This window comes from Macadamia integrifolia, unplaced genomic scaffold (genome assembly GCF_013358625.1).
Source record: "Macadamia integrifolia cultivar HAES 741 unplaced genomic scaffold, SCU_Mint_v3 scaffold933, whole genome shotgun sequence".
Classification (NCBI taxonomy): Eukaryota; Viridiplantae; Streptophyta; class Magnoliopsida; order Proteales; family Proteaceae; genus Macadamia; species Macadamia integrifolia.
In genome coordinates, this window is record NW_024870586.1 from 91,009 (window position 1) to 118,029 (window position 27,021).

Consider the following 27,021-nt stretch of genomic DNA (forward strand, 5'->3'; position numbering starts at 1 on the left):
CCCAGCAACTATAAGCTCTAAGCTACATTGGAAGATCAACTAATGAGCGTATCCATTCATCAAAGATGGATAAATTTTGCCTTGGACTATACATATTGAGATGCTAATTGAACCAGTTTTGGCAAACTTTAAGACTATAATGACTGATACCCATATTTATTTCTTGACAACCTAAGCCCACATGATCACCCATGATGATTACACTCATGTGGGAGATTAACATTTGTTGATATCAAGAAGTTCCACGAGTCGTGCAATAGTACAACAAAAAATTTTCTCTTTACTTGGTTGCGTGACCCTTGCACCAACGTGGGATAAATAAAAACACACACAAGAACATTAACATGAAGGGGATTCTTGGTTTCACAGGAGATGGATTGGTAATTTCACATGCTCATGTCTGGGTGCAAGGGCAACTTGACCAGGCAGCTTTCTCTTTCCTTATTATTTTTTTTTTCCATAAATGGTTCTCTGAGCCATTGGGGAAAAGTACATTAGCACATTTCTCTCTCTCTCTCTCTCCCCTTCACATGAAATGAGCTTGCTACCCTCCTATATGCGATATTGTGTCTCACCTCATTGGGGCACTCTTCCCTGTTATGCCACTTTCTCAAAGAGTCCACACCCTTTATTTTATAACCAGGGCCCACAATATCAATTGTTGAGCCCATAGTTGCCAAGGCATCGCCTTGGTGTCCAGGCGGTTTGCCTGAGTAGTAGGTGATTGTTGCCTTGCACATTGCCTTATAATTTTGGACTTATTTTATGCCAAATATCAGTCAAATAAAATTAAATGTTTTTATTTACTTAAAATATTATTCATAAATAAATAAATACTTACCTTATTTGAATTCAATAAAAATAGTCTAAAATCAAATTTCAAAAGGATAAAAAATCAACCCCCCATTCTAAGAATAAAAAGTAGGTTTTTGGTTATAGCTAGAGATGATTTTCAACTTTCAAATGTTGGGTTTTTTTTTTTCAATTCTGAAAATTTTATTATGGTAAAAATCCATTGTTGGAAAACTAGGTTTTGTAACATGACTCGTCATCTTCAAAACCTAGTGAGTCAGAGTGAGTCACAAAAAATCAGGCGAGTCATGTCAAATTTCACTCTCTCATTCACATATTAGTCTTTCTCAAGTAAATCCAAATAAATAATAAATAAATAAATTAAATGAGACAAGATTGAATAAAAGTATTTATTTTTCAATTTTTTTTTATGAAGCCCATCATTCATGGTCTCTTGGATTAAAATGATAAGATCAAACTTGGAGATGTCATGGTCAAAAATCATGTTTTTTAATTAAATTTAGGTGTATACACTCAATAGTCACTAGACTCAATATAAAAGCTCAGACATTGAACATTTAACATCATTAGAATATATTTTAGTTCAAAATTGTTTAAAAAAGCCGACTCAAAATTTTGATAAGAATCGATCGTTTTGTTGTGACTCGGGAAAAACAAACAAGTCTTGAATGACTCGATATGATTTGGTCCGAGTCTTGTCATTTTTTAATACGGTTTAATAGCATTTGCACACTTTAATATAAGTTTGACAGGAACATAGTTTTATCACCAGAACATAGTTTTGTCATTACAACTCAGATTTAAGTAATCTAGATTTGCAAAGCTGATTTTGTGCTATAACTAATACAATAAGTCTCATGTGAAAATAAAATCACTTGACTAGTATTTTTTTTTTTTTTTTTTGATAGGTTAATAAAACTTATTCAGTTGGGATAAGGTTATGGTGGTTGTTGTTGTTGTTGTTGTTGTTGTTGTTGTTGTTGTTGTTAGTAAAACTTATTATAGAACAAAAGTGTTTCTCTAAATATTGATTTTTTATGATTTAATATTGAGACGTGTGGAGTGCAATGGACTCATCTGGGTTTATACTTGATTGTTAATTCAAAAGTAGAAAAAGGTCACCTTAGATTTAAATAGGTGGTGTTTGTTTTTGGGAATAACCTTATGCATTTAGATGATTCGGCAAAGCAGGATGAAACCATTTCCTTCCATGTGACAACTAACGAAACCTCAGTTGATGATAGAAATGCTCAAATCCTTGTAGGACAACAAATTGTGTGAACTGTGAACTACCATATTCTTCCGAACGAATCATTTCAACTTGGAAACACAGCATAAAACCAAGTTTCTGTGAGGGAAGATGAATAGTGTTTGAAACCATGGACATGCAATTATGTCTTCGCAGAAAGGAAAAGATAAAGAATACAGGTCTACTGGTCAGTCTTGAAGCATCAACAACATGAACTCGAAAAAACAGAAGCTCAAAGAGACCTTTTATTAAAGGCATGCCTTACAATCTATAACATTAGCTCATATATATTCCTATGGCATTCCACTTCTGTTGTACAAAGTAGAAATCAAAACAAAAAACAGGTCAATGGAGAAGTACTAACACATAAATCTTGCCTCACACAGCGACAGGTATGGCTTCATCAAGAGCAAGAACTCCAGGAAGCTCCTTGCCTTCCAACAATTCCAAACTGGCACCACCACCTGTTGAGATGTGGCTCATCACATTTGCAACTCCCACTTTCTCAACTGCTGCAACAGAATCACCACCTCCTATGATTGTTGTTGCCCCCTTTCCACTAAGCTCTGCCAGCTTCTTTGCAATTGTCTGTGACCAGATTGGCCATGTGAATCCATTCATTCATTAATGACATTGAAAGAGGAAAAAGAAGAAAAAAAAAAATGGTAATATGTTCATCATCAGCTTAAAATTTCCAATCAAATGGACATAAATAGCTACATTTTACATGCATACGATTCCCATAATTCAAGCCAGTACAGAAATTACTGTATACCTCTGTTCCAACGGCAAACTTGTCAAACTCAAATACTCCCATAGGTCCATTCCAGATAATGGTTTTCGTGGTGTCCAAGGCTTCATTGAATGTCTTAATTGACTCGGGTCCAATATCTAATCCCATCCAACCATCTGGAATGCCAGAGGCAGGAACAACCTGCACATTCCAAAGAGAATTTTTTTCTTAGTTGCTCATATGTCCCAAAAGGATGTTGAAACCCAGTTACTAGATACTGGAAATCTGTTTCATTTTACTAAAAAAATTATTGATTCAGTTTCACTCCATACTGTTCAAATAGTCGACAGAACACTTCATTTCCCAAAGCTGCATCTCTAAGGCCAAGGATATATTGGGGCACAAGGAACAAACCTTGCTGTTTGCATCAGCAGCAAACTTGTCCGCAACAACCACATCGGCTGGTAACAATAGAGAAACACCCTTTGACTTGGCCTTTGCAAGAAGTGATGTTGCAAGGTCGAGCTTGTCTTCCTCCACAAGAGATGCACCCACTGGAAGGCCTTGTGCCTTGTAGAAAGTGAAGATCATTCCTCCACCAAGAAGGAGAATATCACATTTCTCCAGCAGAGATTCGATCACCCCGATCTTGGATGAGACCTTTGAACCTCCAACTATGGCAGCAAATGGTCTCTTGGGGCTTGAAACTGCTCCAACAAGATAGTCAAGTTCCTAAAACAGGGATGAGATAAATTATTATGTGGAAATTGAAAGATTAGTAATAAAGTAATGACCATAACCAGTCTCTGCTTGAACCTCTGGAGTGATAGGTCATTGTGCTGCAAGCACCTCACAAGTCGCAACTTCCATCCTCTGATCTAAATTCAGGAATTCCTTGGTAACTTTGTGAAATTAAGAAGCAAAAAAATGGCACTTTGTATCCTTACCTTCTGCAATAGGAAGCCAGCAACAGAAGGCTTCAGGAATTTGGTAACTCCCTCTGTTGATGCATGAGCTCTGTGAGCAGTCCCGAATGCATCATTCACATAGAGGTCTGCAAGGGATGCAAGCTTCTTTGCGAACTCAGGCTCATTTTTCTCCTCCTCCTTGTAGAACCTAACGTTCTCAAGAAGAAGAACACCACCTTCAGGGAGGGCAGCCACCAACTTCTCAACTTCTGGACCGATACAGTCATCAGCCTTCACAACCTGTTCAATTTCCAGATAGAGAGCGAAAAGGAAGAAAAAGACGAAATTTCAGCTTCTATGGACTACAATTGAGGTACTTACTTAAGGTGAGGGGAATTAACCATACCTTGATACCAAGGAGCTCAGACAACCTAGGCACAAGAGGACTTAAGCTGAATTTTGGGGTTACACCCTTTGGTCTCCCCTGAAATCCAAGAGAACAGATAAGAATTCAGTTGCAGCAGTGACATAATATGATGTTAAGTTTGTCTCGAATTCTTGACCCGTTTTGAAGATTGACCCGATCTGACATATTTTGGTGGCGACCCGAATGGAAAATTTTCTGAGATCTGTGATGGAAGCAGAGGGCTTGGGCCGATAGGCCCAAGTCCGGAGCCCATCACTGATCTCGTATGGGGGTGCGGGGGCGTATGGTTCGACCGGATCGACCGTGACCCAATGGGTCGAACCGCTATTTGGAGTATATATATAATGTACTGTTGCTTGTTGAAAGTCATTGTATTCTAGGGTTTTCACGAAGCTAGGGTTTCAGGGCGAGTTCTTTCTCACCGCTGCTAGGGTGTAATCCTTCTTCTGCATAGTGAATCATTTTCTTCTTCGCCCGAGGACGTAGCACACCACTCTGGTGTATGAACCTCGTTAAATCTCTGTGTCGTACGGATCTATTGTCTCTCTTTATTCGTGTTTCTTGGTGTTTGATCTAACAAATGAAACCACACACAAACAAATCCAAGGGAAGAACTTGTCACTAACTAAATATTCTAATTTTGATTCTTAGCTTCAACTTATCCAACCCATCTAAAATTAGGTGAAACAAGCAGAAAACAGTAAGGAGATGAGCCAATATGGCAATTTGATTACAACCAAAATGGCTAAGTTACAACCTATTTTTCAAATTATAAAGCAGATATAAAATTGTGAAGCAATTAAAAACTGTAAAAGAGAATAACACGCTTCAATCTGACCAAACCTACGTAAGAGCATCAAAATCAGGAAAGCCATGAGGTCCTTCGTTAAAGAAACGCTACAGCTTCAAGAAAAATTGGAACCCAGAGAGGCGCAATAGCAATACTAAAGAGCATAGAAAAAAAAAAGAACTTCAGATCAGAACAGAAGCTCAACAGAAGAAATAGACCAATTCAAAACTACAAAAATTATGTCGAAACCAAATTCAGATACAGTAAAAGCAGTATCCACAAGAAATTCTGAACCACAAACATCAAACGAAGACACTATAAAAACCCCATTTAGAGAATCCCAAATCCAGACAAAAAGACAATGAAACTCAAATCAAAGAGAATGAGAAGAAAAATATTACTCACCAGATGGCTGGACAGAATGACTTTAGCCCCATTTCCAATCAAATGCTTGATCGTAGGTACAGCAGCCCGAATCCTGGTATCATCAGTAATGTTCTGGTTATCATCCAAAGGTACATTCAAATCAGCCCTCACGAAGACCTTCTTCCCCTTCAAATCCGCAGCCGTGAGATCTCCAACGCTCTTCTTCGCCATCGAAACAACTCCTCTAACTCCCTTCCCATTGGTTCCCACAGCTCCAATTTTAGCTGCAACGTGGCGAGCGAGTAAAGGGTCGACAGCAGCACCAGAGAATCCAAGCCTGCGAAGTGGGGTTCGTAGGCCGACACTCCTGAGACGAGGAGAGGACAGAGATGCTGCTACTTGGAGTGATGAGCGACTATTAGAGGTGGAGGAGGAAGAAGATGATGAGTGGGGAAGAGAGAGTGAGGTTGGTGATATAGCAGAGGCCATTCTTAGAGCTTCGACTCTGACTCTGTCTTCTGTGTTTGTTTGTTTGTTTGTTTTTTTCTTTTTTTCTTTTCTCCCTCAATCTAGAGAGAGAGAGAGAGAGGAGGTTTGACGGGTTTTTGTGGACGTGAGTACCGATTGGATGGGCATGAGAGGATCCTCTTATCGTTGAGGAACGGTTGAGACGTTCGATGATCTCCATGTATGGTCTCTTGTTTGGATTTTGTTTGGTTTCCTTTTACTCCTTTTTTTCTTTTCTTTTCATTGGTGGATTTTCAATCACCACATTTCATGAATGCCAAACAGGAAACACCAGTCCCTAGTCAATTTTATTTGAAAATGGACAATTTTGAAGGGCAAGTCAATTCTTCCAAAAATAGTACCAAGGATAAATAACAATAGAGATGAAAAATAAAATTATATTAAAACGTCATTTTTGATACACTGTCCTCTCCTAGACTCTCTTATTAGATTTATTATTTTTTTTTTCTATTGACTTGATGTGTAAGATGTCAATATAAATGAAAAACTTGTAAATCTATTTCCTATCAAAAAAAATTAATATTGTAACTCTACTCTAATAAAGTTCACACTTTTGAATGAAACCATGTAATGTTTAGATTAATGTCAGTACTTAGTTTGTCATGGATGTCAATGTGCTATTTTCCTTGTTTTTTGGCTGAATCCAAAGGGATGAATGGCCTTAGTTGGCTTATTATTGGGTTGCTCAATTCACTCATTGTGTTAAATGCTCATAGCTTACAATGATCTGTACTATAACTATATGTTGTTACAATATGCTTCATTGAAGCCACCAAGTTTGAGTCTTCATCTCATTGAAGGCTTCAACTACTTCAAAGACTCCATCATTTTCACTCTCATAGCCGGAGATTCCATCTCACTTGAATATTCCAATCATGCATCTTGGAAGACACTATCTCTTTCGTTCTCTTGAAAGACTACTCTTGGAGACTCCATCTCACTTGAAACGTCAACCACCTTGAAGGACTCAACCTCTTTTATTAATTCTCTCAATATTGATATCTTTTCACTTTCCCATTAGAAGATCTTATTAATGGACAGCCAATTAGACCGTTGAACCAAATCCATGAACTGGTCTAAATAAAAGACAATACCCATACATTTTTACAAAACATGAGAGGATGATTTGAAGATTCTGACCATTGGATATAATGAAATGATCTAGATTGACCAAGTGTAAGATTTTATACCCAAATTCAATCATATATGGATTTTCTAACCATAGATTTCTATAACACATTCAATTAACTTAGCGCATATCTAAGAAGGAAGGAATCAATTTGTCTTGTGCTTTGGAAATAAAAAAAGTTTATCCTCTTAAGTAGAGTATAAAGTCTGAATTGAATGTTGTTTTGGGCTACTTCTCCTGATGAAGCTAGCTAGCAAGATTTGAAAAATTCTTAACCTACACGCACAGCCTCCTGATCTGTTGGTGGGACAAATCTCTTCCAAAACCAGTGCTTCTGCCAAAGAAGAACAATCTCCTCTATCGGAACTTGCTTCGTCTCCGGCAGGAGGAAGTAAATGAAGAGGCTCATGAAGATGATCAAGGCCACAAACAGCAAAAATATACCAAACTTGAGTTTGCAGAGAGACACCAAGAAGCACTGTGCAACCAAAGCAGTGAATAAGAGGTTGTTGCACACCACTACACTTTGCCCTGCTGACCTTATCTCCAGAGGAAATATCTCACTTGTAACTAGCCATCCAAGAGGCCCCCATGACCAACCATAGGCAAGGACGAATAAGCAAATCATCACCACAAGCAACGCCGCATATGCTTTTGGAATCTCCACACCTTTTCCAAACTTGAGTGCTAGAACAATGGCCACCACAAACTGCAATTTTGTCAAATGAAAATGGGTATTAATTTGCTTCGCAGAACATAAATGAAAAAAATTTCTCACTTCTGTAAAGTTTTCATCCCAAAAGTTAGAACTTTTGATAAGGGGGTGATAGGCTAATTAATAGCTGATGTGAGACTGAAATGCCACACTCGTCATACTTAGACATGTGGATACATTGAAAACCCATTTTTCTATGTAAAATTCCATCCCAAAAGTTTGAACTTATAGGTGAAGAGACTCTCCCTATCAATGTAATAAAGATTAAGAGGAGGGGGAAAAGGTGAATACCATAGAGCTGATCATTTGGAGGCCAGCTTCCATGAAGAGGAACCTCCTGCCTTTCCTATCAACAAGATACATGGAAACAAATGTAGCAAGGACTAGCATTGTACTAGTTATGATGGAGGTGTAAAGGGATGTGTTGGATCCAAATCCTAAGCTCTGAAAGATAACTGGAGCATAAAAGAGTATGGAATTCATGCCGGTGAGCTGTTGGAATGCCGGAATCCCCAATGCTCCGATCACCAATTGCGGGCGGTGCTTTCGCTTCAATAGGTTACGGAAAGGATGTTCCACGGCGCGAGCTGCATCACTTGCAATCTTGAGATCCTCAAACTCTGCATCCACCTTAATTGTACCTCTTAGTCTCTCCAAATTCTCTCTTGCTTGTTCTAGTTTGCCTTGTTCAACAAGACTATTGGGAGTCTCAGGAAGAAAAATTCCCCCAATAAACATGAGAGTTGCAGGAACCATGGCTAGACCTAAAGACAATCTCCAACCCCAAGGGTGGATCTTATCAGTGAAGTAGTTAATAATGTTGGCTACTAGAATGCCAAGACAGGTAGTTAGTTGGAACAGTTGGTTGATACTTCCTCTAATCTTTGGTGGTGCAGTCTCTGAAAGATAGAGAGGGACTGCCTGATTGCCGAATCCAATGCCTACTCCTAGAAGGATACGGCCGATGATGAGCATGGTAATGTTGACGGCGACGGCATTTAGGAGTCCCCCGAGGAAGAAGCTGATGGAACCAAAGATGATACTTGCTTTCCTTCCCTTCTTTCTGGTTAAATATGAGGCACCAAAAGTGGAGATGAGACCAGCAAAGTAGAGAGAGGAAGTGAAGAGTGTGAGGATCTGGTTATCATATTTGCAGTAATCTGTCTCATTGAGATGTTCTTGCTTCCTTCTAAAGATTTTTGGGAAGAAATGAATCAAGAAGTCATCCATTGAAGTCACCCCACCTGAAACATCAGTGCCATAGTTAGGGTTACACAATTATGAGATCAATTAGAACATTACCAAGCAATGAAAAGGAGGAATAAAAATCTTAGGATCGCTATTACTGATATGGGGCTTGGAAGACTCGACTTAATAAACCAACTTACAAGTTAAGGGACCTAAGACCATATCAACCCACATTAATTCCCCTTGGGAATTGGCGTGGGATCAGTCCCGGTGGATTGGGATGGTCAAATACTACCACACTTCCAAATCTGATGTCCATGGTGGCCAACTCTGTATCAAGTAGCCCTTTCTAAGGGGCTCTCACCCTAGGATTAGGTCTCTCATTCCGTACACTGGTTGGGCCAAGGATTAATTATTCTAATACCATTAAAATGGTCGTGGAAAAACTCAACTCCAAAAATCAGCTTACAATGTAGGATCGGCCCTCCAAAAGCATAGCATGTCTAGGAGTTGTTTAACTTTTGCTATGCACAGAAGGACATAGAAACAAACAAAAGCAATAATACCACATCGAATGTAAATACATATAAGGGCTTGGGAACCTTCTCTTTAAGAGCTAACTTTTAAGAATGAATTTTATGCAAGTCTCAATACAAACCCACATAAAAAATTGAGAGAGAAATTTGAACAACTAATATCATAAGATTTGATATAAAGTAATGGTAAAACAATTGTACTATTGACATACCAGAAACACCAAGATCATATCCGAAAAGAGAACCTCCAATGGCTCCAACAAAACAAGCAAAGATAAAAGTGCCAGTGATCTTGTACTCATAAAGGTGAGCCTTTTTTGCAGTCTCTGGGTCGACAAATCCACCCCCTGCCATTGATGAAGTCCTTTAAGCTTCCTTTCCTTTCTCTTTTTCCCCCTCTGCAAGGCATTCCATAATCGGTAAAAATAAAAAATAAAAAATAAAAATCCCCTAAAAATTAAATTTCCCAGAAGAAAGATAGAGCTAAGGAACTAAGAAGTATGAAGAACCTGACCAAGGTCATTATTTGAAAAATAAAAAGATTTGAGATTCAGAATATATATATATATATATATATACACAGCCTTGGAGACTGGAAGTAAGATGCAACCAGGACTCCAGAGAGATTTTAGGATTAGGATATATTGGAGTTTGGATCTCTCTATTGGATCTGCAATGACATAGATTGATTTAATCTATCTAATGTGTCGCACAAAAAATAACAAAAAGATCCACATCAGACCACTGGGAGGATCTGGGGTGCGAGGCAATGTATCAGATGCTGAATTGGGTACCCAATACGTTGGAGAAGAGTTGGATCTAAGAAAATAGTAGAAGTATATCTAGATGGGACAGGTTTCTTGAAAGGTAGCCTGAGCAGCTTGTATTAGGGCGGGACCATCGATAGAGGTGAGATTTCCACCTTTCACGAGGGATGAGACAGTCATTTTGTCCGTGTCTCTGGGGCAAGTTCATGCTGCCTTTCCGACGACCATTTTACATACTCACACAAACAAATGCATCTAGAGTAGTTCAATCCATAAGAATAATTAGGAATCAAAAGGGTTGATCTGACTTGAACTCTACAGGAGAGAGAGAGAGAGAGAGAGAGAGAGAGAGCATTACAGTGTTTATTGCAATAGTAGAAGCAATACACACATTAATCTGCAAAAAAGAAACAGATCACAAGAAATAAACGACAAATATCATAAAATCATAAAAAATTATTTTGAAAAACATTGTAAAGCAACATCAGCATCAATCTTGATTATAAAATAGTTAATATAAACAAATCTAGGTCAGAATGCCTTCTCACTCACAGGAAAGCTAATATGATACCAGAACTTACAGGGAGACTGAAAGAGGGAATATGAGAAAGAATTTAGAAAGAAGAAGAAGAAGAAGAAGAGTGGATAAACATCTTTAAGCAGTGGATGCCGTGACAGACTTAAGAGTTTGTTTTCCTATTGGATATTGAATTTGTAAAAAATGGAAGGGATTAAATGGTTTCTTAGTGAGTTATCAATGTGTAATGTTTTCTAACGTATGACCATAAAGATTCCTAATTGTTGTAAAAAAATAAATAAGGAAAGAATATAATTTTCCAGTAAAAACACATTCACTAAAATAATTTCATTCTTGATAAAGAGAGATTCTAAGAAACTGGTTTCCATATATTAGAGAGAGAGAGAGAGAGAGAGAGAGAGAGAGAGAGATTTTCTCCAAGTAATCTCTAATACACATATGGGTTAGGAATCCTTTCCCTAAATACATATATTAGGAAATTAAGGATAAGATAGGAATAATGCCGTTCTAGACATTTTTAGCCACGTGGCATGCCATTTAGGCACTAATTCAATCCTATAGCTATAGTTCCTGTATTGTCGCATATTTCCTTTATAATTTTAATGTTTTTCAAATCAAATTTTCCTTTTATGATTTTTTAATATGCGAAGCAATGCTTCACTTCACTTCATGATCTGGCAGTTTAAGCTGACAGGTCAAACCAATTTTTGGATAAGTGCACACCTTTGAGATTAATTAACCACGTCATGTCATGAACTCCCACCTCAACCATTTCTCTACCATTTATTTTTGGAAGAAATAACGTTATCGGATAGTTTGTATCTATGTCAGATATAACAGGTGTCAAAAGACTACACTATTCCTCTCTAAAGATGCTCGACTGGGTGCACACTTATGCATTGGGATGCGTGCCTAGGTCTCCTTGTTAGGGGTGTCAATTTTACGCCCACAACATTTAACCTGATCGAGCTCGATTGGTTAAAGCCCGGTCAGGAGCGAGCCGATTAATAAATGTGTAGGGTTTGAGCCTGGGATGTTTATTAAACTAGCATTCACGGTGCAACACTCGAAGCCTACTGGGTGCGCGATCTGCTTGACCTGAACCAACTCCCTTAAGCCCGACCTAACCCGACCCCCATTGTTTCTAATTGAAATCTCCATTTTGCCCACACTATGTCACTACCCATAAACTAGAGTTACAAAACTACTTAACACTAAAAAAAGTAAAATATCCAAATCTAAACTATTATGAGTTATGACAAAGATAGTGGCTCATCTCAATTTTAGAGGTGGAGAACGGAGATATTATGTAGATATCCACCACAACTTTGAGACTCTAAACCCAGTTTGAAGTTGTTCAGAAGATGATTTTAGAATCCCAATCATCTTAATATAATTTGAGCAAAACTAAGCAATCTTTTATCTCAAATTTGAGACTTATGGCATCATTGTATTAGTATTCCCCTTCAAATTCATTTGAGAGACTAATTCTAAAGAGGGCATGCATAAAGCCCATTTAAAGTTAAATATGTTTGTAGCCAATTAAAGCCCGTTTATGACAGCCTGATTAAAGCCCAAGACAGATTGACCCAATTATCAACTATACCATGCCCACCGTAACTAAACCCGTTTGACTAAACGAATGTTAACGATGCAACCCTAGAAATTAGCCAAACCCAAAATTTACATCTAATACAAGTATACAAATATGACTTCACAAGAAGTTTGCAGACTAGCTAGGGCCAAACAAATGAGCCACAAATCACAAAGTCGCTAGTAGTCTATAATGCTCACCAAATAGGTAGTCAACCAGTAAAGTTCCATTTGAGGGGACATACGGAACATTGTTGAGGGAGAATGGTGGTCTAGTTCCTTAAGGATGTCAATTGGTTTGCTTCTGGTTTTAATTGTTGAATTTGATTTGATTTATGCTGTAATGAACAAAAAATGGAACCGAACCGATTACTATTAGGTTTTAAGTTCCCAAATCAGAATTGGTTACCAATCTATTTTAACGATTCATCTTTGATTTAAATTGGTTTCAATCATTTTTCTTAGCCGGTTCTAAATATTTAATCGGTTACAAACGGCTCAAAATGTTTTAGAACCAATCTTTTACAATATGCAAAACAAAACATCAAATCAAATAATAATGGGTTTATCAGTTACGGTGTAAATATTTCTATTCAGTTTCGATAAATGGTTTCAATTTGAAATTACTCCTTCAATTACCATCAGATCTTGTTCGCTCATATATATATATATATATATATATATTTTTTTTTTTAGATTCTATTTTAAGGAAAACCATTGCTCCACAAGAGTAAGAACATTGTCATTTGTGACAAGAAGAGGCCACTGAACTTTCTAAACTAGCCTGCTCTTGATGCATAATGTCTACTCGTGACCTGCGAAAAATTCTGTTCCTACAATTTGTGCTTACAAATAAGAGAATGGGAAAGGGTTCTCTAAAAGGCAACGTGCCTCTTGCACTAGTGTAAGAACCAATGTGGACACACGCAGAAGCACCAATAACTGTGAAATTTTCATTTTTCATAAAAGCGAGGCAGTCATTTCAACTCTACCTATGTCTAGGTGTAGATGCCACCTTAGGCTTCTTTTTTCCTATAGGAATATATTATAAATTATTTATTATTTTCATGCAATACCAATGGCATCATAGGCCCACTATGGTAGGCTATTTGATCGCCAGCCCTACTTGACATGTACAAATTTTATAGTTTATTCAAATTTGTGCCTTACAAAGCAACTATATATAACTTATGGTCCACTCTTTTCAATTTCATTTTTTCATCCCCTTTTTCATTGGTATCAACACTAAAACTATATATTAAATGAAGGATGATGAGTAATGACATAGCACTGCTCGACTGCTTCTTGTCTATTTAGATTCAAGTCAAAAGGCATCTACAATGGCGCATCCTACTACTAATATGCTTAGTTCTCCATTTCGATATTACCGATATTTTGAAGGGGGGTGGAATTGTTGAATTTTAAGGTTTGAAAATTAGTTTTGAAGTTTCAAATTTCTTCTTATATAGATGGTTTAAAGCCATGCTTCTATATTGATAGACACATTTCTTTATAGAGATGTACCACTATATAAGGATATGAGCCAAGTGTCTTTTCCTTGTGGAGATGTAAAGATGTATAATCTTACATAGAACATCTAGAAACACCTCTGTGTAGACATCATATAAAGACATATTTTTTCTTGCAAAGAGGTGTCTACATACATGTATACAAAAAGGTGTAAAGACATTACTATACCAAAGGATGTACCTCTATGTAAGAACATGACTTTGCAGTAGGATGTATCTCTTTGCTATTAATTATGGGAGGTATATCCATTCATACAGGTGTGCCTACATGGCATTTCTCCTCTACGAATAGAGGATGAAACTCAATCTTTTCTACAATCTTGTTTTGTTCTCTTACTCTCTCAAAGTCTCTCTTTTGCAGTACTTTGAGTTTTCCCTCTCTATTGTGACTACGTTTTGTGTGGAGACTGTTGGGTCTCTCTACATGGCCTACTTGTTTGAATGCGCATCAGCTAGAGGGTGTTCTCCAAGGACCGTTTCTTCTTAGGAGACGTGTTGCAAGAACCTTTTGCACCACAGAAGCAGCAACATTCTTAAGGAGAGCGATATTGAAACAACTGAACCTATACTTGTTCATGATGTTGTCGCTGTGTTTCTTACTAACGTTGGTGATGTGACATTGGTGACGATTCATACACTTGGAGGTTTTCTTTTAGCTCAATACATATTGTAATAAGAGTCTATTATTCTCTTTGAAGCCTTTATGAATGGAAAATATATTAAACAGAAAATGAATACAACAGACAAAGGCCCCGACTAACCAAGTGTAAATACCTTACCCAAAGAAAGCCAAGAGGAAAAGACAAATAATGACCCCTATGAGATAGGGGCAAATAGAACCAAGGACCTTTTTAGGGGGGGGGGGGAATCCCTATTAACCAACTGATGATACAATAAAAAAGGGAGGTGACGGGGTGAGGAAAATAAAAAGATTAGGAGATGATACAACCAATCTAGGAAGGAGAGATAAAAGAATGATCGATTATGCACCAGCCCTTATTTTACCACAATATCTAATAAAATGAAAAAACATAGATATCCAGCTGGTAGGTATCATATATTCTCAATAAGAAGTAGGTTCATGTACTACAATTATAATATTAAGGTCTTGCTCTAATTAAGTTGGCTTCATTAGACCTAACATCAAGCTGGAGATCTTCCCAATCCTCATCATCCACTTTAGTGAAATATCGATTCACCATTTCACTGCTAACCAATTCTAGTGTTGAAAGCTTCCACTGGATTCAAAGAAGAGAGAGAGAGATCAATAACATTTTTTCAGGAATATTATTATTAATGTAAAAAAGATTAAGAATGTATTAATATATTAGCAAAGTCATCGAATCATTTTGTTCCTTTGGTTGTTTGTCTTTATCAAAAAATATTGCTCTACAACCCTGCATTTAGGGAAAATGTTAGAAGATAACAATTTGAATAATAATATAAATTCAAGCAATAATAATCAATTGCTTATCCATGTAGAGACCTCATAAAAATCATTGTTCACTTTTGCGCAAGACATGAGAAACCATTCTAAACTCACGAATTAAGCTTTGATTTAGGGCTTGCCCCCATCCTTCTCTGATCTGTTATTTATTCAACATATTTTAGCAGTCATAATAACTTGATTTTTCTTGATGTTTTTCTAGGAAAAACAAGAATAATTCTATTTCATAATAACATTTATAAGTTATATATTTTATATCAATATAAAATGACAAAATATTACCGATCTAAGAAATATTTTAAGGCTAGTTGGAGAAGCTGCTTCCATGGACTTGATTGCTGCTACAATCCAAGTGTTTGTCCCATTCCTAGCCTCATTTCCCTATACCAAATAACAATTATTTTTTTCTAACATCAAAAAATGTTTCAATAGTAACAACTAATTAGGAAAAGAAAATAGAAGTGGAAATTTATTGAAAAAAATATATATATCAAAATGGTCCTCTAAATCCCTAATATTCTTTTTCACTTTTAATCTTACCAATGCTGATAATATTTCTTCAACTGTTTTTCTTGAGAAACATTTGTTGATGATATCCATGCTGCATCATCGTAACAAACTTCTATTATAAGAGATCATGGATATTAAGAACATAGGTATGATTAGAATGCGTTGTATATACATTGCTTTACCATTGACAATGTATTCATGCATGGTCAAACTATTTTACCCATATAGAGGGTTTTATTTATTTATTTATTTTTGCAGTAAGGAAAAGAAAAAAAAAATTACAAGACATACAAACAAAACTAAAGAGCAACCTCCGCCTACGACAATACCATCAATAGAGACACTACCTTATAAAGGTAGGTTTCCATTGGATTGGCTCTGTGGTTAATTCCACTTCAATTGTATGACCTATCATGTCAAATGGTTTTCAATTTTTTCCCCTAGTCTTTGAACTAGAGTACCCCATGTGGACTCTTCAATCAATCCTTTTTTTTTTTTTTTTAATTTAAAAATCCATGTGAGCTAGATAAGTACATAATGAAATGGTTCGATTTTGGTGCTAAGTAAGCTTCTTAGCACCAATCTGCATGTTGGAATCTATTTCTATTGTGTAGAAAGCAATATTTCCTTTTCAATCATTTCCAAAGTTGTATAATCCATAGAATAAATTGTGTATATTACATGAACAAGTCCACAAGATTTGGTATTCGACTAAAATACCATGGCTGGGGAAGATGTTAAGGCTCATGGAGATAAGCTTATCTAAACATTCCGTTAAGGAAATATAGAAAAAGGATTCTCTAGGTGAGCATTTGAACATAAGAATCTTTTAGTGGGAGAGTACCTGTCATGTGAAAGGCAAAAGTAAACACCAAAATCTGGAAAATTTACAAGAGTTTGTGGAGCATGTCAGTTAAACAGAAAGTAAATAATGGGGTGCATTATTGCTCCACCCTTTTGCTTGTTACATGGTAGTATTTATAGGCACTTAAAACTTATGTCATGTTTTTCACATCATCATCTAACCATGTCTAGATATTTAATCTAATTTGGGGCCATCGACATCAATTATTAATAACATTATCTAGAACAGTCCTTTGTGAAGAAGAGGGGACTATTGTGACTCTTTCAATAATTGATTTTTTTTTTCAAAGGAAAAAGTAGAAAATAGAACCATATTTTGCTTGCTACATGGTAGTATTTATAGGCACTTAAAACTTATGTCATGTTTTTCACATCATCATCTAACCATGTCTAGATATTTAATCTAATTTGGGGCCATCGACATCAATTGTTAATAACATTATCTTGAACAGTCCTTTGTGAAGAAGAGGGGACTATTGAGACTCTTTCAATAATTGATTTTTTTTTTCTAAGGAAAAAGTAGAAAATAGAACCATATTTTGCCTTACCATAACTCCTTACAATATTATGGTTATCATTACCTTCTAAAAGCACTAGTAGGATTAATTGATGGATAATAAAATCAGCTTTAAGCCCATATGATCTTGAATTTAGTTTATTCAAAACAACTAGGCAATTAGAACTTGAGAACTCTTGGTGAGTGTAGACTTAACACATCTCAACCTCAACAACTATGCTAGACAATTATTATAGGTAATTTCTTTATTATTAACCATATATTGAACATTTTCAACAAAACATCAAGATTTTAAGAGTATAGTATAGGTTACCTTGGAAAAGACAAAATGATTAGCAATGCCACATGCAACCATCTCTGCTTCATCTAATTGTGCACCAGTAAGGCCCAAATATTCACCCCATTACCATTTATGTATTGTACGATGAGTATCCAATGTATAGTCAATCCTATCGGTAGACATTGACAATTGGCACATTACAAACGAACAAAACATAAATACAATAGTAAGTGCCTCTCAAGTATGAGAAGAAGAAAGAAATTTCTATTGCTAAACACAATTGGAGGTGAGCCATTCAAGAATTTCTATGGATCTGTGTTCAATATATATAAGTGTCCACATTTATATTTCTATGCAAAACCGTATTGAGAAATATGCAATGTGGCAACCTTATAATAGAGTGCCCACTTTTGTTTTGTGAATAGATAAGCGGTATTGTAACGTTACAATTGTTAAAAGAAAAACATATAATAATAAACAATTCAATTCAATGCTAACTTTACATCCATTTCAAAAAAAAAAAAAACCTTTTAAAATCAATACCAAATTAGTTAAACTGAAACTAGTAAAATCATTTATTAATTGATTCGGTTTTGGTTCTACAAAAAAATTCTTACACATAATTGAACCTAATTATTTACACCAAAATCGAACCATTTAACACCATTAATAATAGAAAACATAAGGATTATATAGATTTCTTACCATGCTACATTTTTTTTTTTGGGGGGGAGAGTTTTCTTCCGTCCATAGTTAGGAAAAGTACAATCACCAATGTTTGTCAATGTCTGTATTATCTACAATATATGGTTGATTATACCTTTGTATTATTCTGCGATACTCTCTTAACATCATCGGAAGGCCTCAGTCAAGGGATGAATCCCCTCATGACTGTGGTTGAAGGAAAATGTTCCCCCAGCCCTTTTTTTTTTTTTTTTTTATTGTTGAATAGGCACCTACTTTTCTTTTGTCAAGCCCCAATATTTCCGTCGTGGTTGTTAGGTGTTGTAGTAACTATGCGTCATGAAGAGGTCAATCACAATTAGAATTGTTAGATCAAACACCAAGAAACACGAATAATAAAGAGACAATAGATCCGTACGACACAGAGATTTAACGAGGTTCACACACCAGGGTGGTGTGCTATGTCCTCGGGCGAAGAAGAAGATGATTCACTATGCAGAAGAGAAATTACATCCTAACAGCGGCGAGGAAAAACTCGCCCTGAAACCCTAGTTGCGTGAAAATCCTGGAATACAATGACTTTCTCAACAAGCAATAGTACATTATATATACTCCAAAATCGCGGGTCAACCCATCGGGTCACGGTTGATCCGGTCGAATCATACCGCATGATGGGCTCCCTCTGCTTCCATCACAAATCTTAGAAAATTTCCCATTTGGGTCGCCACCAAAATATGTCGAATCGGGTCAATCTTCAAAACGGGTCAAGAATTCGAGACAAACTTAACAAGAATGTTACATACTACATACTTACTGCGAAGCAGTGAGACTTCCACAAGAGAGTTTGGATATTAGAAGAAAGAGAGAAGACAAAACCCATGCATGACACCACTTTACAAACTCCTACACAACCTCTCACAACCTCTCTTCACTACACTGGCATCATAGCGGTCCCTTTCCCCAAAAGAAATCTGCCTATGTAATAGGTAACATCATGATTTTGCAGATTACTTACCATACTGCATTGTCAATTTTTTTTTTTTTTTTTTATATTTAATTTGAGAGTTACCTACCTTAATTTTGTCTGGATGTATTAATTCTGCATTAGGAAGTGGTCAATCACAATTGTTATTACGTAAGTACATAGTGGTTGGGCATATGTATCACTTTTATAAACTCATTTGGGTGATTTACATCAACCTCCCTTCACGTTTACCTATATTATGTCTTCCCCCTTAAAATTTCGTTTATTACATTTAAATCCAAAAATTTTACACTGTAAAAGAGGTGTTGGTTAATGAATGTTCTTTTTTTTTTTTCCTTCTTTATTCCACCAAAAAAAAAAAAAAAATGAATTTTAAAAAATGGAAGAAGGTTTCATACAAGGGCAGTGTAAGAAGGAATCTACAACCTTCACCAATGAAGGGTTGGGTTCACATAGGGCTTACATAGTCAGAATAAAATAAGTGTCAGTATGAACCTTACTGTTTATTAGTTGAGAAAGATATAAAGCAATCTATAAAATAAGAGTAGCACAAAAGTCTTTTACCATAAAAAATTAGACTTTGCTAATTTGTTACCATATTGCATAATTTTTATTTTATTTTATTTGATAAGCTACCTTTCTTTCGTCCGGATGATATTTTTTCCTTGTGGTTGTTAGTGCTCACGTATAATTGATCACATAAGATTATAGGAGTGTGACTAAACTATATGTTAAGTTATATAATTTTATATAGAAAAAACGTGTTTTAATCACACTCTTATAATCTTGTATGGTCACCTATACATTAACAAATATATGTTGTATAAACTATGTGTTGTGAAGCGAAATACTTTAATACTTTACCCAATATTACATCAATGCCTTTTTGTTTTGTTTTGTTTTGTTTTCTATGAAAGCATTGCTCTTCTTTTCTTATTCAATAGGCAACTTAGATGATATTAGAAATTGGTCAATCACGACATTGGGAAGCTTTGATTCCCACAACAGAATTTGGATATTAAAGAAGTATTTAGCACAATGACTATGTAAAAAATGACATTATATACGGATTCCTTATCATACTGCGAGTTTATTATTATTTATTTATTTTGGATGAAAGCATTGGTCTTCTTTTGTTATTTGCCAAGCACTTACCTTTCTTTTGTCAAGGCATTACGAAGCAGTTAATCGATTGGCATGTTATAGAACATATATGTACGAGAATCTGATTCACATTCCATATATATATACAATAAGAAGCTGTGATGATTTTCACAATAGAATTTAAAATATTAAAGAAGGGGGAAAGAATAGTAATCATCCTTGTTCTCTACGCCCTCCAATGAATGAGCACACATGAATATCTATCTGAGAGCACATAGAAGGGCAAGTGGTCATTTCACGGGACCCTATGAGAGGACATCACGATTAGCATTATTTTCCCATTAAGGAAATATTTAACTCAATGCTTTCATAACAGTTGACACAATGGCCATACAGAATTATTACCATGTTGCATTGATTTTTTTTTTTTTATACATAACTATCATAAATTTTCCTTCTTGTTGTTAGATGTTGTATTAACTATGCTTTAGGAAGCAATCAATCACAATTATTATGTTACACAATATGTACATATTGGGAAGTTGTGAAATTTTCACATTAGAGTTTGGATATTAAAGAAAGCGATAAAGAAGCCCACGACAGAGTTTGGATCAGGTCCTCGTATGAGAATGATTCTCGTATGGTGTTTGATTTACAGTTGGACTCCAATAAAAACCAATTAAAAGAAGAGAGAGATTAAGTAGAGTCCAAGTGTAAATCAAACATAGTACGAGAATCATTCTCGTACGAGGACTTGATCCATACTCCCCACGATGTACATCAGTATGTAGATTTCTACACATATCTTCTCACATCCGATCTATGAATCCACACTCTCTCTTCTCATTACATACCCCCTATTGGATGATTCAATCACCCACCTCCTTAATTGTGGAAAACTACATTCCACAGCGATCCCACTCCATTTAAGAACTATGCCTATGTAATAGATAACACTATGATTATGCAGATTTCTTACGATACTGTTATGGGTCTTTTTTTAAAGAAAAAAGTTTGATAGACACACCTACCTTACTTTTGTCGAGATGATAAATTTCTCAAGTGGTTGTTAGATGCATGACGTATTAGGAAGTGGTCAAGCACGATTGTTATTTTATGCATATGCAAACGCATTGGGAAGCTATGAGAATCACGTCTCTCTCTCTCTCTCTCTCTCTCTCTCTCTCTTCCTTCTATATGCAATGTGTGTAGGGGATTAGGGAGCTGTAAATCTCATATCCTTAAGTCTTACAGAGGTTGTGTGTGTGTTGGGAGTGGCTATATATACTTGCTTTCAGTCACAAGAAGAGAAGGGTTAAGAAGACCAACAAAAATCTAAGGAAACCAATCCCTTGTGAAGAGACTGTCAAGTATCACCATGATTTCTAACAAGCTTCATACTTCTTCCGGAAGGAGGTACTCTCTCTCTCTCTCTCTCTCTCTCTCTCCCTTATGCTGTCTTGGAATTCTTTTACAGAAGAAATGCGATCATATTTTCCTAGTAGGGTCAACTAGGAAAATTTTCTTTCTTGGAACATCTTATTCTACCATGTGGAAGTTAGATAGGGCTGAAATTTTATTGACTTTTAGACCTCAAAATTTCCTGCATTCTTGCATTTGAGGGTAAGGGTATTAATTGGTTTATTTTGTATAATCGGTTCAATAGAATAGCAGTTTTAATTGGTTTTAAGGCCCTCTTTGTTATAATTTTTCTTTTTGATTTTTACTTATTTAACAAAAATCATCAATGACAACCATTTTTTATCAAAACATAAAAGCGGTTTGGTAACTACTTGACAAAAATAGTTTTTTGTGAGAAATAGTTTGGTATCTCTATGTATAAAATGGTTTTTTAAATAAATGGGTGATGAGATATTCCCTTCACCTATATTCTTTGTAACTTTCTTTCTCCACTTTGATTGAAGAAGAGGGGGCAAGGAGCTTGGATTTTCAATTACAAAGCAAATGACTACTTTACCCCTCTATATTGGGACTTTAAGCACATGCTCATTAAAGTTCAGCGCAAAAATAACTAAAAATCAATTTTGGCTAAAACATATAAATGACTCTTGATTATGTGAAGCTAAGGGCCAAACTCACTCTTTCTTGCGGGCTAGTTGGACGAGAAAGGATCAGTTGCTCGTAGGATCACCTAATCATAAGAGTCAGTATCCAATATCTGTCATTTTTGTTTTCAAATATAACCCTCATTTCCCCTGTAATGACAGAAGATGGGACATGTGTTGGATGGTGACTTGTGCGATTAGGTGATCGTATGAACAACGGATCCAATCTCTAGTTGGACAACCACAAGGCCTCCATTTGCCGATGTGGGCCCAACCCCCCATATGATTAATATATATGGGATTTTAACATACCACTATGCTTTTGAACCCGACAGCCACTGTCGTCCACTATGGATTAGGTAGGCCTTTCTAAGGGGTTCTTACTATGTGCCAAGTTTTTTGCCTCAAGACAGGTAGCCCATTCCCAGCGGCTCTCACTTTGGCACTAGGTCGCCCCTTTTACTTGTGGGTTTGGCTTTTGATACCATTGATACACAGACCTAGAGGAACACAACCCCATAAACTGGTTTGCAACGCAAAGGAGCCAAAGACCATATCAGCCCACATCAATTCTCCTTTGAAATCTATTTGGGATCAGCCCGCATATGAATGACATGGGATCGTAACAGTTATATGATTTGATTTCTATTCATTAATATATATTAGTCCTCTTATAGAGATGTTAATCAATGACGTTCATGATCACTATTGACAGACTTGAAGGTAAGGTTGCAGTGATCACTGGAGGTGCTGCAGGAATTGGTAAAACTACAGCCAAATTGTTCTGCCAACAAGGTTGTAAGGTACTTATTGCTGACATCCAAGATGAATTGGGTCACTCTGTTTGCCACGAAATTGGCCCAGAGATGTCCTCATTCATCCATTGTGATGTTACCAAGGAAGATGATGTGAAGAAAGCAGTAGATGAGGCTATTACAAGATTTGGAAAGCTTGACATAATGTTCAACAATGCCGGAGCAATTGATCCACCAAAGATAAAGATAATGGATAACGAAAAATCTGATTTTGATAATGTCCTCAGCGTCAATGTCACCGGTGTCTTCTTAGGCACCAAACACGCAGCCCGTGTTATGTTACCCCTGAAACAAGGAAGCATAATTAACAATGGTAGTGTGAGTTCAATCATGGGAGGTATAGCTTCTCATGCTTATGTTGCTTCAAAGCACGCAGTAGTAGGTCTCACCAAGAATGCAGCCGCAGAGTTGGGCCGGTCCGGGATAAGGGTTAACTGTGTCTCTGCATTCGCGATTGGATCGCCCTTTTTTAGGAATTTGGTGAAGGAGTATGATGATGATGAGATTGAGAAGAGGGTAGAGAAGATGTCTAGTCTTAAAGGAGTTACCTTGACTGCACAAGATATTGCTGAGGCTGTTCTTTATTTTGGAAGCGATGAATCAATATGTGTGAGTGGACATAATTTCGTCATTGATAAAGGCTTTACTGTTACAAATACCAACTTTGGTATGTTCAACCAATTAAACTCCTGATTAGCATCCTAAGGGTAGCTCAGTTGGAAAAATCAATTCCGCATAATAAAGAGATCAAGAGTTCAAATATATTGGGACCTACCAATAAAAAAAAAAAATCTGTACTTTAATAAATAAATAAATAAACAAAAAATAAGTCTTTGGCAAATGATGTGTGTGTGTGTGGGGTGGGGTGGGGGATGGTGGTATTGTTGATGTATTATTCCTCTAAAAAATAAGTATAAATGGTAGATTGTAGGTATCTTCATGCCTGACTTTTGTTGTATTTTTCTTGTTGGTTGTTTTGCCCTTCTCTTATTAGAATTCTTTGTTGAGGCCTTCACCTTTAGGTAGCCGTTGAGGATTTTTTTATTTATTTTTTTTTGTTTTCTTTCTTATTTTTTTCCTTTAATATATTTCCATTCATTCATTCAAGAAATAAAAAAGTATGAATGGTTGATAAATCTGTTTATGATTAGAATTTTGTGAGTTCTACATTAAAAAATAAAAATAAAAAAGAAAGACTAAAAGTAGGCCCAAATTTTGTCTCATACAAACCCACGACTCCAAGTAGGGGAGAAACATGGCCAGTTTCTTACAACCCCTCTTAATTGGACGCGGGCATGACCCAACCCTACCAGGACCTAGAAAAAATCAATCCTAGAGGGCGGGCTAACCATGATTAACCTTGACTTGTCTAACATTTCATCATTTAATTCTTAAACCAATCCCGATCATCTGATATTAGTGTTTCAATCATGGCCAATGACACCCCTTAAATCTAGGGCAACGTTGCCTTGATAGGGTTCAAAGAAAGGCTGCCACCCCATGGAGAAGGAGATGGCCACAAAGGAGGTAATTTGTTACTGGAGAAGATGACCGAAAGGATGGGGATGCTAATCTAGTCCCGAAACCCTAGCCGCCAACCATTTCAACCTCTCTTCTTCAAAATCTCTCTCAAATCAGATGAGACCAATCTCATCCTTCGATTTTCCCCCTTTCAATCATCTCCTCTGAGGCTTCACAGCGAGTAAAAATCTTAGGCAATTGCAGAGTAATGATTTCTTGGGTCAACACAAGCCCCAAAGCATATGATTTCAAAATAACAATAAAAGATAAGCATGATCGATGATCCAAGGCTGAGCTTCCAGAAGAATTACAATTGCAGCGGTGATCTCCAACGGTCTGAAAAGATAGAGAGAGAGAGAGAGAGAGGATGGCGGGCGGCGGTTAGGGTTCACATAGGCTGAAGTGAGCCTGCAACTTGCATGAATGTGGAACAACGAGGTCATTGGCCAACTGATATTGAGTGTTTTTGTTTTCTTCTGATTGAATAAATATACTAAAGCTACTTTAATCTAATCTAATAAAAATATAATTATAAAAGTAACGTATATATTAATTAAACATATAAAGTCAGGGTCAAGTTGCGCGGGCCAGGTTGGGCTTAGCCTTCAACCCGAGTCCGACCCTACCTTGACCCTGGGTTAGTGTTTTTTAATCTTAATCCACCCTCAGGGTTAGAAATCTTGGCCTAACCTCTGTTCGGGCTCAATGTGTGTTCAGGACATCAAGGTCAAATTTACACCCCTAATCGCAAGATTCTGGGTTCGTATGGGCCTAGATGTAGCTATATATCCACATGGATCCGGATAGAGTCCGGATGGATAGACCCACTTGAGTCACTCGTATATCTTACGTAAAGAAATTATCATACTATTGGCAGCAAATCCGCACGGCAAAAAAGTGATAGATGCGTAGGCGTGCCAGAGTCGTACAGACTCGAGATAACAGTCATAGAATATTGATTGACTTCTAACCAGGGAGAAAGTGAGGTCTTTCCATGCCTCGATCGCTCCAAGGACTTAAAAGTGAAAAGCAAACTCATGGAATAAATAGAAGAAGAACTCCATCTATTGAAATTGGTCCAAGAAGAACACAATACATTACATTGATCATAGCAAAACAAGGGACTGCCATCAACGTAAACTGAGGAAAACCATGACAAAGCACGGGCCGTCGTGGTCTTGGCTGAGGAAATAGAACTGATCTGTTGAGAAAAATACAAAGTAAAACTAATCTAAGGAAATATGAAAATACAGAATGAAACTAGACTACTTGAAAAGAATAGATAAAGATAGTTGATGCATTGTGTAGTTTGTTTGATCGGTTGGAGATCCTTTCTTCTTCCATTGAAATCCTTTTCATAGTGTTATTTGAATGACCCTGCTCTTTTGGCAGTTTCGTAACTATAGGAACCCATGTGTCATGTCTTTAGTGGGGTAGTTATTGGAAGTATATTCCCTTAATTGGTTGTAACTGCCTTAACCACTTAAGTCAGGTGTTTGTAATTTCTTTGAAATTGAACCACATTTGTACGAATTATGCTGATTGACAATTGGTCAAGCTGACCGAAAAGTCAGAATCGGTCAAGCTGATCGTAAAAAGTAACAATCAAGTTAGTTGAACATAAAATATCACGACCAGTCATTTGACCGTATTCAATCAGTCTACTCAATCCACCTGATAGTTATTCTGACTAATAAACTCCTTAATACAAAGTCGTCATTTGTTGGCCAACTTGATTACCGATCAGCTCCTTAACACAATCGGTCAATAAATCGACGTCGGACCGATCACTCCCTTACATGTCTTGTAGGCCACATTTGTTAAAATGGGGTACCAACAATTGCCCCCTAAATCCATGTGAACGGTGTTATTAACACAAAGTTCATAGGGATTTGTGGGCATGCTTTGATTCTTCAGTCATATAGCACCTCTCTTGATAATGAAGTGGTCGAAACCAAAATGTAGCACTATTTGACCATTTGAATTGTAGCGCACTATATCTTGACCGTGTATGTCAACCACATTAATCGTGAAATCAAAATTGAGAAGATAAAGGGCCCGTTTGATAACGTTTCTGCAGTTTCTGTTTCAAAAAAGGGTAGAAACATAAGTTTCCGTTTCTAGAAACAGAAACGGAATTGAAGGTATTTGGTGAGTCATGTTTCTAGAAGTCGATAGTAACCAGTGATAGAATGACCACGAGTCGTTTCCAAAAATAGATGAAACAAGTTCTCCTGGGTCATTTCTTTAACCATAAATAGGTAGAAATTTTAATTTCTATTTCTGAAAAAAAGTGACATGAAACAGTTTTATCAAACGCTTTTTGTTCCATTTCTACAGTTTTTGAACACAGAAATGACATAAACGCGTTTCTTGAAACGTTATCAAATGGGCCCAAAATTGATGCCAAACTGAATCA

The 27,021-nt window shown here is 36.6% G+C and overlaps 3 protein-coding genes across 3 annotated transcripts; 1 reads left to right on the top strand and 2 right to left on the bottom strand.

Annotated features, from left to right (window-relative positions):
• Nucleotides 1-2,278: 2,278 nt before the first annotated feature.
• LOC122070485 (phosphoglycerate kinase, chloroplastic) lies at nucleotides 2,279-5,904 on the bottom strand. Its single transcript, XM_042634647.1, has 6 exons — nucleotides 5,326-5,904; nucleotides 4,110-4,187; nucleotides 3,743-4,003; nucleotides 3,210-3,527; nucleotides 2,838-2,996; nucleotides 2,279-2,650 (listed from the first exon to the last, which is right to left on the bottom strand). Exons 1-6 carry the CDS (start codon nucleotides 5,773-5,775, stop codon nucleotides 2,441-2,443), a joined length of 1,476 nt encoding a protein of 491 aa, XP_042490581.1. The 5' UTR covers nucleotides 5,776-5,904; the 3' UTR covers nucleotides 2,279-2,440.
• Nucleotides 5,905-7,019: 1,115 nt separating this feature from the next.
• Nucleotides 7,020-9,744, bottom strand: LOC122070471 (sugar transport protein 14-like). The gene is made up of 3 exons (XM_042634630.1): nucleotides 9,595-9,744; nucleotides 7,950-8,902; nucleotides 7,020-7,652 (listed from the first exon to the last, which is right to left on the bottom strand). The coding sequence occupies exons 1-3, from the start codon at nucleotides 9,734-9,736 to the stop codon at nucleotides 7,215-7,217; spliced, it is 1,533 nt and encodes a 510-aa protein (XP_042490564.1). The 5' UTR covers nucleotides 9,737-9,744; the 3' UTR covers nucleotides 7,020-7,214.
• Nucleotides 9,745-21,377: 11,633 nt separating this feature from the next.
• On the top strand, nucleotides 21,378-24,000 carry LOC122070486 (secoisolariciresinol dehydrogenase-like). The gene is made up of 2 exons (XM_042634648.1): nucleotides 21,378-21,616; nucleotides 22,982-24,000. Exons 1-2 carry the CDS (start codon nucleotides 21,579-21,581, stop codon nucleotides 23,772-23,774), a joined length of 831 nt encoding a protein of 276 aa, XP_042490582.1. The 5' UTR covers nucleotides 21,378-21,578; the 3' UTR covers nucleotides 23,775-24,000.
• The last annotated feature ends 3,021 nt before the right edge of the window (nucleotides 24,001-27,021 follow it).

What these genes read in the sequence shown, in the direction of transcription:
- LOC122070485 (XM_042634647.1), bottom strand. Translation starts at nt 5,775, where the DNA reads ATGGCCTCTGCTATATCACCAACCTCACTCTCTCTTCCCCACTCATCA. An exon ending in TCATTCTGTCCAGCCATCTG is followed by an intron (nt 4,188 to 5,325) that starts GTGAGTAATATT and finishes CTTGGATTTCAG; the next exon opens with GGGAGACCAAAGGGTGTAAC. An exon ending in CTGCTGATGCAAACAGCAAG is followed by an intron (nt 2,997 to 3,209) that starts GTTTGTTCCTTG and finishes TGGAATGTGCAG; the next exon opens with GTTGTTCCTGCCTCTGGCAT.
- LOC122070471 (XM_042634630.1), bottom strand. Translation starts at nt 9,736, where the DNA reads ATGGCAGGGGGTGGATTTGTCGACCCAGAGACTGCAAAAAAGGCTCAC. An exon ending in ATATGATCTTGGTGTTTCTG is followed by an intron (nt 8,903 to 9,594) that starts GTATGTCAATAG and finishes CTGATGTTTCAG; the next exon opens with GTGGGGTGACTTCAATGGAT. An exon ending in TCCAAATGATCAGCTCTATG is followed by an intron (nt 7,653 to 7,949) that starts GTATTCACCTTT and finishes ACAAAATTGCAG; the next exon opens with TTTGTGGTGGCCATTGTTCT.
- LOC122070486 (XM_042634648.1), top strand. Translation starts at nt 21,579, where the DNA reads ATGATTTCTAACAAGCTTCATACTTCTTCCGGAAGGAG. An exon ending in CATACTTCTTCCGGAAGGAG is followed by an intron (nt 21,617 to 22,981) that starts GTACTCTCTCTC and finishes CACTATTGACAG; the next exon opens with ACTTGAAGGTAAGGTTGCAG.